Source organism: Diceros bicornis, chromosome 4 (assembly GCF_020826845.1).
Source record: "Diceros bicornis minor isolate mBicDic1 chromosome 4, mDicBic1.mat.cur, whole genome shotgun sequence".
Lineage (NCBI taxonomy): Eukaryota > Metazoa > Chordata > Mammalia > Perissodactyla > Rhinocerotidae > Diceros > Diceros bicornis.
In genome coordinates this window covers 24961346-24974667 of record NC_080743.1, presented here as the reverse complement: position 1 = coordinate 24974667, position 13322 = coordinate 24961346, and the positions used below count along the sequence as shown (strand labels likewise).

The window sequence follows — 13322 nt, the reverse complement described above, 5'->3', positions numbered from 1 at the left end:
ATCTGACTGCAGCTAAGAAATTGAAAGGGCTATGAGTGTGTTATTTTCATGAGAAAGAAAGAATAGTAAATGAGATGCAGTGTCAACAGCCATCTGACACAGTTGACGACAACTGGGCCCAACTACCTTACTCAAAAGCTTCCTCTTTCAAGACTCTAGGGGAGCCCATCACTAAAGCCAACATCTTTGTTTACCTTGACCTCTCTGTGCTGTCATGCAGTTTTGATGCTGCCTTCTGAAAACATCTCTCCTGAATTCCTTGGCACAGAATTAGCTTCATTCACCTACTTGTTTGATGGCTTTCCCTCTTCATTTCATCTCCTTCTCCCCTTCTCCCTGTCTCTCCCCTTCCCTATCCCACCCCATCCCTATCCCTCTTCTTCCTCTTCCTCATTCTCCTTCTCCTCTACCAAATGGAAAAACGGAACAAAACAGAAAACCTAGAACTGTACAGCTGGAAATTATAGATTTTTCTTTGAACAACTTCCTCTCTAGCTCTCCTGATCTGCCTCCTGATATTTTCATCCATATTTCACAGTCTTTTGTTCCCTTACACGCACATACAGACACACATTACTTTTAGCAACATTCAGTATTTGCAACTGTGCGGTCATACCCCCACTTAGTTGGAGGCTAACTTATTGTAAATGAAGATTAAGGTTGAGCCCCCCTTGCTTGCACAAGCCCGTTCCAAGGCTTTGGAAGAGTCCCTAGTCATGTGTTTCACATGGCCATATATTTTTATAAAATTTGGAACGGTGAGTTATAGTGGTTCCACTTCCAGAATGGCAGTGTGAGGAGTTCTGTGGTCCTTCATTCCAGCGAAGAAAAGCATAACTAGTGGAAACACACACACGTTTAAAATATCCGGAAACTGTCAAAAAGGGCACACACCAAAGAATGAAACATTTATTCATGTATGTGTTTATTCATTTTAAGAATTAATGAATAAATAAAATAAGATTGAATTTCTTACATATAGCCAAAATGTAAAATAAATTCCTTTAACTCCTATTCTATTCTCCATTTAATGTATAGTGTAAATTTTTAATGAGAATCCAAAACGAAAGTTTTCGATGGTAAATTAAACAAAAAATTTTGATTGTGAAAGTGGTTAAGTGTTGATAAGTCACTGTCATATCAATACTTTTTTCAATGGACTATTTTGATAATACTTTTGTAACTTTCTAAAATGATGGCTCCCCTCGTCTATCTCACTGTTACACACAAAACTTTTGGTTATGTTGGGGAATTTTATGCCTCTATCTTCCAAATGCAAAATAACCTGGTGAAAGTTCTTGATCTACTTAGACTGGAAATTCTAAGTCATCCCATCTCTTCCCTTGCAGGCAAAGGAACACTGTGAACATGGCCTCAGACATCCGCATGCCAGGTCCAGTGTGCCTCATTGAGAACACTAACGGGCGACTAGTGGCTAATCAGGAAGCTCTGAAGATCCTGTCTGCCATTTCACAGCCTATTGTGGTGGTGGCCATCGTGGGCCTCTACCGCACAGGCAAGTCCTACCTGATGAACAAGCTGGCTGGGAAGAAAAAGGGTGAGTGGCACCAGCAAAGCTCTGCCGAGTCCCCTCTGTCCACGAACACTACCAACACGGAGTACAGTGATGCGAGGAGAGCAAGTTGGAGATGGCGAGGAGTATGGAAACCTAACTTTCAATGCAGTTGTGCTCTTGTCTTCACTATGATCTGAAAGAGTCAGCTTATCTCTCTTCCCACTTCGCCTTAGTTTCCCTTTTAAAAGTGTAAATTGTTCCTTTCCTAGAAGAAATAAGGCAGCAATAAAAATAATGAATGTAAATAATAATAAACTGTAAGACATTTACCGAAATGTTCATGTAGTAAGAGCAAGTTTCCACTGATCTTTAAGATTTAAAAAAATGTTTAAATCTGTGTTGGCTGTTTTTTTTTTACTGTTGTAAAATATACGTAACATAAAATTTACCATTGTAACCATTTTTAAGTGTACAGTTCAATGCCCTTAAGTAAATTCACATTGTTGTGCAACCATCACCACATCCATCTCCAGAAGTTTTCATCTTCCCCAACAGAAACTCTGTACCTATTAAACAGTAACTCTCTACTCTTCCATCCCTCCCAGCCCCTGGCAACCACCATTCTACAGTCTGTCTCTAGGAATCTGACTACTCCAGGAATCTCATATAAGAGGAATTATACGTTATTTGTCCTTTTGTGATTGGCTTGTTTCACTTAGCATAATGTCTTCAAGGTTCATCGATGTGGTAGTATGTGTCAAAATTCCCTTCCTTTGTAAATCTGAATAACTGTATGTGTATACCAATTTGTTTATTCATTTATCTGTTGATAGACACTTGGGTTGCTTCCACCTTTTGGCTATTATGAATAATGTTGTTAAGAACACGGGTGTACAAATATCGGTTCAAGTCCCTGCTTTCACTTCTTTGGGGTATAAACACAAGAAGTGGAATTGCTGGATCATATGGTAATTCTATGTTTAATTTTTTAAGAAATCGTCATATCATTTTCCACAGCAACTGTACCAATTTATATTTCTACCAGAAATTCACAAGGGTTCTAATTTCTCCACATCCTTGCCAACACTTGTTATTTTCTGTGTTTTTGATAGTAGCCATCCTAATGGGTGGGAAGTAGTATCTCATTGTGGTTTTGATTTGTATTTCCCTAGTGACTAACGATGTTGAGCATCTTTTCATGTGTTTATTGGTCACTTGAATGTTTTCTTTGGAGAAATGTCTATTCAAGTCTTTTGCCCATTTTTTTAATCCGGTTGTTGTTTTTCTGCGTTGCATTACGAGAATTCTTTATATACTGTGGATGTATAGCAAATTCATAAATAGCAAATATTTTCTATATTCTGCCATTCCATGGGTTACCTTTTTAACTCTGTTGATAGTGTCCTTTTATGCACAGAAGTTTTAATTTTGATGAAGTCCAACGGATCTATCTTTTTGTTGTTGCCTATGCTTTTGATGGTATATCCAAGAAATCATTGCCAACTTCAATATCATGAAGCTTTTACCCTATGCTTTCTTCTAAGAGTTTTATAGTTTCAGCTCTTACATTTAGAGTTAATTTTGAGTTAATTTGGATCCATTTTGAGTTAATTTTTATAGAAAGAAAGCTTTCTGTCTTTCACCATTGAGTTTGTTGCTGGCTGTGGGTTTTTCACATATGGCCTTTATTATGGTGAGGTAATTTCCTTCTATTTCTAGTTTGTTGATGGTTTTTATCATGAAAAAGTGTTGAATTTCTTCAAGTATTGGATATTCTAATTTTATTATTTCCCTGATTGTAAGTAAGATTAATACTGGTTGAGGTTTCAGTTCTGTCTCCTAACTTAGGTTAACTTTTTATTATGTTAAGCTTTGTCTCAATTTCCAAATCCATCTGCTGTTAAAACTCCACCCTCTCTTATCACCACTCCCCCTTGCAGGCTTCTCAATGGGCTCCACAGTGCAGTCTCACACCAAAGGAATCTGGATGTGGTGTGTGCCCCATCCCGAGAAACGAAACCGTGTCTTAGTTCTGCTTGACACTGAGGGCCTGGGAGACGTGGAGAAGGTAAGGATTGAGGATTGCATTTTGGAATAAGCCCGTCGTCTCTGACTATTTTCTAGACTATTTAATGTTTCTTTAAATAGTTCTTTAATGTTTCTTTAAATAAGAACTTGTACTTAACCATAATATATCTTTTCATTTCTGTTTACATGTCATGAAACCAAGTTTAGCAACCAGGGGTCAGGAAAATATTCATAAGGCAGAATCCTTGCAGAAGAGCACAGTGGTCAGTAGACAATATTCTAATTATTAACAGCAGGCTGTAAGCTAACCCAGAGGCACAATGGTAGTGCAAATAAAATCAGTATCATGAGTCTTATCCTGCAGAGAACTTTAGTTAAAGATTTAGGTTCTGAAGCCCCATACCCTTGTGTTTAAATTTGAACTCTGTCACTACCTCAGTGACCTTAGCAAATTATTTGACCTGTTTAACCTCAGTTTTCGGATCTCTGAAATGGATGTAACAGATCTATATTTGCCCCATAGAATTGTTTTAAATATTTAATAAGATAAGTAATAGGAAGTATTGAGTGCATAATAATTGCTCAATAAAGTAGCTACAAAGGGGCCGGAACAGTGGCATAGTGGTTAAGTTTGCACGCTCCACTTCAGTGGCCTAGGGTTGGCAGGTTCAGATCCCAGGCACAGACCTACACACCGCCTGTCAAGCCATGCTGTGGCGGTGTCCCATATACAAAAGTAGAGAAAGGTTGTCACAGAGGTTAGCTCAGGGACAGTCGTCCTTAAGCAAAAAGAGGAAGACTGGCAACAGATGATAGCTCAGGGTCAATCTTCCTCACCAAAAAAAAAAAAAGCTACGAGTATTATTATTCTTACATAAGTCAAAATTTTGCTATAAAAAATAAGAGAAAATTTTAACATTAAATTATATTTAAGGTCTTAGACTGCCCAGCAACCTTGACTATTTTTTTTTGCCATGATCTGCCAATGATCATGAGAGGGCCTAGTAAAAATCAGTGTAACCCAAAAACGCTAATCAGAAAACTATTCAAAGTCTGAGTCCTTTACTAACAATCATTTTTGTTTGGATTTGGGTTCCTCCTATAGGTCATTAGTCTAAAAAGACAGTCTAATTAAACGAGCATACTGTTACAAATACTCATTTGAAAAATGCCATGAGAATTAAACTTACTCCTGGCCCAATGTGTTCTGACTTCCAGGGTGACAACCAGAATGACTCCTGGATCTTTGCCCTAGCAATACTCCTGAGCAGCACCTTCATATACAACAGCATGGGAACCATCAACCAGCAGGCCATGGACCAATTGCAGTATCCTTTTAGTGGTCCAGAACAGCACCAAAGTCAGAAGGAGAACTGTATTTAAAAAGCTGGCTGCCTGACTCTGAATCCTGGTGAATCAGGCACAAAAAGAGAAAACATAAAAGATCATTCAAGGGCATGGGAAAGATCTCATGTAGCTACCAAAGCATTGAGACCTGGGTTAAGAACAAAGATGAAATGAAGGTTTTGGAATATGTGGAACTAATATGGGATGGGGGGCACTGTTCTTTTCTGCCGGTTTCCTTAGTTCATTACTCAGCTACGTGACAGAGCTGTCAAATCGAATCAGGGCAAAATCCTCATCTGTTGATAATGAGGTTGAGGATTCAGCTGACTTTGTGAGCTTCTTTCCAGACTTTGTGTGGACGCTGAGAGATTTCTCCCTAGAGTTGGAAGTAGATGGACAACCCATCACAGCAGATGAGTACCTGGAGAATTCACTCAAGCTTAAGCAAGGTAAAGAGGACTTAGAATTGATAAATGGGAATGACAAAACACTAGAAACTATCCCTTTTTAGTTTTCTATTTACAGTTTTCTTATATTCATAGTTTTCTATTTATTCTCTGCTGGCTATTACTAAGAATTAATGCTTGTTTAATATCCAAATTAATAAATTTGATTTTAAATTATCTTCTACCCTGTGCTAAGAACAAGTTTCTTTTTCTTTCACCTTTCCCTGTGCTGTGATCACATTGATTTTATCTCCCTGCTTACGGCTTGTGATAGTGTAATTAACCAAAGAATGTGGAGTAGAATAGGCATTTACTTGAAGAAAATAGATTGAAGCATGAAGAGTGCACTAGTCCAGGGGTTGGTAAACTATGGCCCACAGGTAAATGATGGCCAGTCCAGCCTGCCAGCTGTCTTCGTAATTAAGGTTTTATTGGAATCATGCTATGCCCGTTCATTTATAGATTGTCTATGGGCTGCTTTCATGCTACGACAGCAGAACTGAGTACTTGGAAAAGAGACCTGGCTTGCAAAGCCTAAAATAGTTACTGTTTGGCCCTTTACAGAAAAAGTCTGCAAGCCCCTATATTAGGCAAAGTCCTACTTATCTTCCTCCAGGTACCAGTCAAAAAGATAAAAATTTTAATCTGCCCCGACTCTGTATCCGGAAGTTCTTCCCAAAGAAGAAATGTTTGTCTTCGATTGGCCCACTTACCAGAAGAAGCTAGGCCAGCTTGAGATGCTGCATGATGATGAGCTAGAGCCCGAATTTGTGCAACAAGTTGCAGTCTTCTGTTCCTACATCTTCAGCAACTCCACAACTAAAACTCTTTCAGGAGGCATCAAGGTCAACGGACCTCGTGAGTCCTCTTCCCAGTCTTTACTCTCACTGTTAAGACTAAAGGAGGGTAGAATAACATCTACCTAGTTTCACCTTTGAAAAATGCAAATCTACTGCTATTATCGTGTTAAATTCTAGATGACAACAACATTTCTAATAGATTTTATTAGTCAAATTTCTTGGGTGAGAAAAGATAGGAAAGGCCAAAGAAAAAAAGGTCTATTGCTTAAAATTGCCCTAGTGAAGTGGACTTGACTGTCCAATGTGGTAGCCACCAGAAAATTGTGGCTATCTAAATTTAAATGTAAATTAATTAAATTAAAGAAAACTTAAAATTCTGATCACACAGCTATATTTCAAGGGCTCATACCTACATGTGGTTAGTGGCTACCACACTGGACAGTACATATACAACACTTTCATCATCACAGAAAGTTCTCTGGGACAATGTTCTGCCAGAAAAAACAAAATGGAGGACTTCTTTTGTTTGTTCCACAAATATTGATCAAATGCTTACCATGGACCAGGGTTGATTATATAGACATAGATGAGAGAAGTACGGTTCCTGTCCTAACGGTGCTTAGGGATAAAGTGGATACACTCAATGAACACAGGCCTATGCTATCTACAACAGAGGTTCTCAACCTTTGATGTGCATACATATCACTTGAGGATCTTGCCAAAGAGGTTCTAATTCAGTTGATCTAAGGCAGAGGCTGAGAGTCTGCCTTTCTAGCAAGCTTTCAGGTGATGCTAAAGACATTGATGCTGTGAGGCAAATGTGTGGTAATGGACATCATCAGAATTACACACAATAGAATGTTTCCTCACCCCACCTACAACAAACATCATCATTTTTTTCCACTTGTAGGTCTGAAGTACCTGGTGCTGACCTTTGTTGATGCCATCAACAGTGGGCATCTGCCCTGCATGGAGAATGCAGTCTTGACCTTGGCCCAGATAGAGAACTCGGCCGCAGTGCAAAAGGCCATGGCCCACTATGACCAGCAGATGAGCCAGAAGGTGCAGCTGCCCACGGAAACCCTCCAGGAGCTGCTGGACCTGCACAGGGCCAGGGAGAAAGAGGCCATCAAAGTCTTCTTCAGGAGTTCCATCACAGATGAAGACCATTTATTTCAAAAGGAATTAGCGGTAAATTTTTTCTCAAGTTTATATGGATAGAGTCTCAGAAAGCAAAGTACTACTAGAAAATGAAATGGATATTTATTTTGAGAGAAGCAATTCTGACTAGTCTTTAAAATGGGGATAACCACTATTTGTTATTATCATAATAACAAGAAACAATTTTATTATGATAGACTCCAGGTTTTACAACATTTTTTCTTTCACAAATAAACTAATAATCTTCCCCATAATTCAATTAATGCATATAAGTAACAATGAGAGCTTCTAATCAAGTTACATGCCCACTGTTATCAAATTGATTTGACATTCTAGCCAAAAGCAAGAAAATTATAGTCATAGTTATCTTGAGCTGGCTTATGTTGAGCCACCTTTATTTCATAGGCAATGCTTTGTCCAATCTGAAAAGCAGAAGTTTATCTCTAAAGGTGTAGCATAAAGCTAGTAATCTCTGCTCTGAACTTCACCTCCAAGGAGAAAGGGACTTCAGAAGAAAGTCAGGATCAGGAAGAGGGATATGGTCCTGCTAGGTGCCTCTAAGTGTGCCTAGGAGTCATAAACGCTTTTTTTTGAGAAGCCTTTCAAGAAATTCTGAGGTCAAGCTAACATCTTTTCCCTATCCTTTTTACTTCCTATTTTTACATTAAAGGACCAGCTAGAAAAAAAGTGGGATGACTTTTGTAAACAGAACATGAAATTATCATCAGATCGCTGCTCAGCTTTACTTAAGGATATTTTCAGTCCTCTAGAAAAAAACGTGAAGCTGGGGATTTACTGCAAACCAGGAGGGTATCGTCTCTTCATCCAGAAGACACAAGAGCTGAAGGAAAAGTACCTTCAGGAACCCAGGAAGGGAATACAGGTAACCAAGATTTGTCTGTTGATTCTGGTAAGCTGTTGACACGCCTCCTTGAAACACCAACGTCACCAAGTGTAATTGCACACAGATGTACAATTACAGGTCTGACAGCATTCACACTTTCATTCAATAAACATGTGCAGGGAGCCTGTTATACCAGATAGATCCTATGTGCTCGTCCAACAGATGCATTCTATTAACAATTGAGTTAAAAATTGAATTATCAGATTTATCACCAGGTTGTTATTGCAATCCACTATAACAGCCGGATCTTCACGTTGTAAGGGACAGAAACTCAATGATAGTCACTTAAACAAAAATAGTAATTCATCAGTTTAGGCTTCAAACTGGCTTTAAGGACCGCTAGATCCAAGATTTCAAATAATGTCTTCATCATCTGTCTCTCTGTGGCTCCCCTCAACCTCATACTTCCCTCCCTCTGCCTCCTTTTCTCTGATCTGCTTTCTGCGTGATGGCTTCATGCTCCAGCAAGCTCACCCCATATGGAACCACAGCCAACAGCTCCAAAATTACAGCCCTCAGTCTAAAAGAACAAAGAATCTATATCTCTATCAATCTCTTGTAAGGATTCTTCTTAGTAGTGTGCCATGATTGGCCAGTCTGGAGTGCGTGTCCACTCCTGTGACGGGGAATCTTGACCATTAGGCACACCAGAGCCAAAAGGAGCAATTCCTAGAGGAAAAGATGGTGGACAAATAGAAATAAGTGCCCACAGCCATTTCCTATTACTAACTCTATCATCTCTGGGTCCTAGGCTGAAGAGATTCTTCAGACATACTTGAAGTCCAAGGAGGCTATTAGTGATGCAATTCGACAGACAGACCAGGCTCTCACAGAAAAGGAAAAGGAGATTGAAGGTGAGCAGTGAGTCACGAGACTGGATAACCTCAAAAGCTCTTAAAAGTTTCAATAATTCTGCTGGGATCCTTAAACTAGAGCAAGATGAGCAAAAATGCCTGTCCCTTGCTGAAGTCATTTCTGAGTAGGGCATATGCAGTCAGCAGCAACAATGACAGGCAAGTGTACAAGAAAGAAACACGCAACATGCTCACCCACATAGATTTTTCTCCTCCTTCTCCTCTTGACAGTGGAACGTGTGAAAGCAGAAGCTGCACTGGCTGCAGCAAAACTGTTGGAGGAAATGCGAATAAAGAATGAGCAGATGATGGCACAGAAAGAAAAGAGTCATCAGTAACGTGTGAAACAATTGACTGAGCAGATGGAGAGGGATAGAGCCCAGCTGCTGGAGCAGCTGGAGAGGATTCTCGCTCTCAAACTTCAGGTATTTCATTACATCACCTTGAGGTTTCTGTTTTTCTGTTTTCCCTCCACTCTCCCTGATCACATCTTAGAGTTGCAGTGAGAACACGAAACCCGGAAGAAGGAACCTGCTTGCCGCTTGTACTTTTCAATTCTGCGTGCCTGCTTGACCTCGCCCTGCCTGTGTCTGGTTATTAAAAGATTTTATTTGGGGGCTGGCCCGGTGGCATAGTGGTTAAGTTCGCCTGCTCCACTTCGGCGACCCAGGGTTTACAGGCCCGGTTACCGGGCACAAACCTACACACCACTCATCAGCCATGTTGTGGTGGCATCTCACATATAACATAGGGGAAGATTGGCACGGACGTTAGCTCAGGACCAATCTTCCTCACAGAAAAAAAAAGAGATTTTATTTGCAGTTCTGTCACATCCAGTCCTTTATCAGTATATCCTTCAATCAATGGTAGCTGCTTTCTGCTAGGCATTATAAAGATGTCTTATCTGTATTTCTAGCTTAATACAAGAACTGCTATGTCCCTATAACTTAATAGAAAAAACAGAGGTTCAGAAAAGACTAAATAACTTTTATAGGGTCACGCATCTTGGTAAGATATCTGAACTGTCTTCACCACTTAGTGGGATCCACAGTGATTTCTCTTTTCTGTACACCTGGTATTACTTTAGCTCTAGGAGAACTTTTGTGAGCAGAGAGACACCCTGACTCTCAGATCTGTGTGACAGTCTGCCACTCCTACCTGTTTTCTATGCCCTGCTCCCAGTTTCTGTTGTGTTGGGAATTACGTGCAGAAATTCCGTATGATCAGTCTGGGGCACTGATTTCCTTATCTATATTCTGCTACCTCCACCACCAAGTTGTGGAGACGTAGATCAAATTTCCTGATCTAAGACTCAGATATTTCATCAGATTTTGGGAATTCTTTATTTCTATGTTACATATGTATGTATGTGCGTGTGTGTGTATGTGTGTATAAAAGTTCTATAATGCATAGATAAGACTTGAAACCAAACATATGAGTAAGATTGCCCACAAAGCTTGTGTAAAATTAATGAGGAAAAGATCAAGACCTGTAATTTAGGATCATAAATATACCTGGAGGTATAAGCCAAAAATCTCTCTTAGTTATAGGAGGTGTAGGTAAAGTAATCACAAAGCTAGGTTGCCCAAGAGAAAGTATAATGAAGACTAAGGATAGAGAAAATTTCGAGAACAAATTAAATACTAAAAAAATCTATGAATGGGGAAACTAGATAGAAGTTAGAGATTTACTTAATGCTACACCTTATTCAGGCTCCATCTGTCCCTTTTTAGGAAAAACGCCGACTACTAGAGGAAGGATTCGAAAAGGAACGCAGACAACTTCAAAATGAGATACGCAACATCCAGAAGAGTATGGAAGAAGCAAGAGGGAGATGTGTCATAAGCTAAAGGCCTAAAGAATAGAGCTTTCCTGGTCACTCTTACCCAAGGCATAACTCAAGCTGTTTTAGAATTTGGAAAAATGTCACTACACTTGATAATAATTAGGTCTTGCATTTTTATAACACCAAAAATTTGCAAAGATATGCAGTACTATAATTGAAATCATGTCCATCTTCCTAACAATATTATAAATTGTATAACAATGATTTTACCTCTGTACCAACATAGGAGATATCATGAGCTGGGACCACTCAGGAGAAGCTTATTCTTCCAGATGACAACTAGTAGACAAATGGATCAAGAGCAAAGTCTTAGGTAAAAGTCTTGAGACATAGTTGGGCATCAGTTTAGCCAAGTGTACAATGGATTCCAATGTCCAGAACAATCATCCTAACTTCTTAGTGAAGACAAGGTACAGTTTTCCACTGTATCAAGACTGTAGAGTCTGTGAGCAGTGATGTGATTCCTGGACCCCGGGAGTGGAAATTCCTCACTGATGGATTCTAAGCTAAAGCCAACCATCTTATATAGAGATCTAGAATCTCTACAGAATTTCCATAGGAAGATGGAAGAAACAATTAGCATGAGTTGGGTCATAAACAAATGGGCTAAAAAAGGAAACTTTCCCTTTTTGCTCAATTCGCCCAGACTATAACTGTAATGGGACACTTTAGAACTTTAAATAATTGACACTGGACTAATAGTAACATGATGACAATTATGCATTGTGTATTTGTAGTAACGTATAATTCACAAAGATGGACATTAAATGATGACAGATAATGTGTTACAAAACTGAGATAACTTATTAGATTGTTTATAATCCTAAAGCATAAGCCATCTTTTCCCACTTTTTAACAGTCATACTTGAAAGCCTACTGATTTTCCCGAAAGAGAACATGGATTGTTTTAGACATTTTTTTGACCAATAAAATGATGCTCTTGGTATTACTTAGTATACGTAGACTTCATCCTAATTATCGAAAGTCCTAGGTAAATGGTTGGTGTTTCTTAAAGCAATTATGAGTTATTTTCTTAATAATAAAATAAAATATGCTTCACTAGGCTTTTTATTTTTGATGTGGTTTTTTTAAGTTTTCACCAAAAATAAGACTTTAGTTTTCATAGCAGTGGTTGGCTAACTTTGCTGTAAAAGACCAGAAAGTAACTATTCATGGCTTTGTGGGCCATACTGTCTGTCTCAGCTGCTCAACTCTGCCATGTAGTACAACAGCAGTCACAGAAAATACATAAATGGATGGGCCTGGCTGTGTTCCAATATAACTTTATTTTCGAAAATAGGTGGAGCCCACAAGCCATAGTTTGCAGAAACACTGGTCAAAGTTCGATGCATCTGCTTTATCTTGCTTACATTGTAAGGAACATATGGATTAGATTGTATGTGTTAGGATTGTGATAATAATTATGCAGTGTTTCAAAATATTACATGATGAGAGAAAAGCAGGGAAGCAGCTAATGCCATTAAATCCACATTAATAAACCTGCTTTTTCTGATTGTGTTAGGACATTTTATTCCATTGAACCCCCTTCCCTCCTATCACATGGAGAATGCCTCCTTCCACAGTTGACTACATGTGGCTAAGCAGTATTTCTTTACTTGAACTGTAACTTGATAGGGGACCAGGTGAAACACAGCATATTAGATGGAGTGTTTAGATATAGATGTGTTTTGTATTTTCTTTTCCAAGCTGCACTGCAACAAAGGAGTAAATAAAATACATTTTTATTACTTGAAGAAACTTCATGGTAGAAAAGAATAACTCTGTTTTCAAATCAAATAGTGGTTTCTTCATTAACCATTTAAAAACAGGGAAATTGAGGGCCGGCCCCGTGGCTTAGCGGTTAAGTGCACGCACTCCGCTGCTGGCAGCCCGGGTTCGGATCCCGGGCACGCACCGCTTCTCTGGCCATGCTGGGGCCGCGTCCCACATACAGCAACTGGAAGTATGTACAGCTATGACATACAACTATCTACTGGGGCTTTGGGGGGAAAAATAAATAAAATCTTTAAAAACAGGGAAATTGAAACCAAGCAAAATTCAGTAACTTCCTTCCTAGCTTGGTAGCATGAGTCTATACCAGATTCCAAATCATCTGACTTCTGGTTTAGTGCTTTTTTCTGCAATATCTACAGACAGATAATAAAATAATGCTCTCTCTTTCCAGGGAGGCATGTTGCTTTCAACAGTGGTCTTCAATCCACCTGTGCATTAAAATCAATATATTAAATATAGATTCCCTGGCTCCTACCCTTCCCCTGACTTTCTGATACAGTAGATCTGAGATGGGTCATTGAGTGCTACAAAGACAAGAAAAGGGCAATTCAAGGTTACACACTTTCAGTCTGGCGAAGCTACCACGTGTTAGCGCCTACTTTTGTTAACACTTATGATATTCCTGT

The 13322-nt window shown here is 39.1% G+C and overlaps 1 protein-coding gene across 1 annotated transcript; it reads left to right on the top strand.

Annotated features, from left to right (window-relative positions):
• The first annotated feature begins 1368 nt into the window (after window positions 1-1368).
• LOC131400903 (guanylate-binding protein 1-like) lies at window positions 1369-9394 on the top strand. Its single transcript, XM_058535713.1, is given in 10 exon segments — window positions 1369-1558; window positions 3457-3584; window positions 4763-4872; window positions 5144-5340; window positions 5954-6025; window positions 6028-6195; window positions 7048-7328; window positions 7969-8181; window positions 8954-9056; window positions 9288-9394. Coding segments are annotated over 10 exon segments (1569 nt in total).
• Window positions 9395-13322: the final 3928 nt, after the last annotated feature.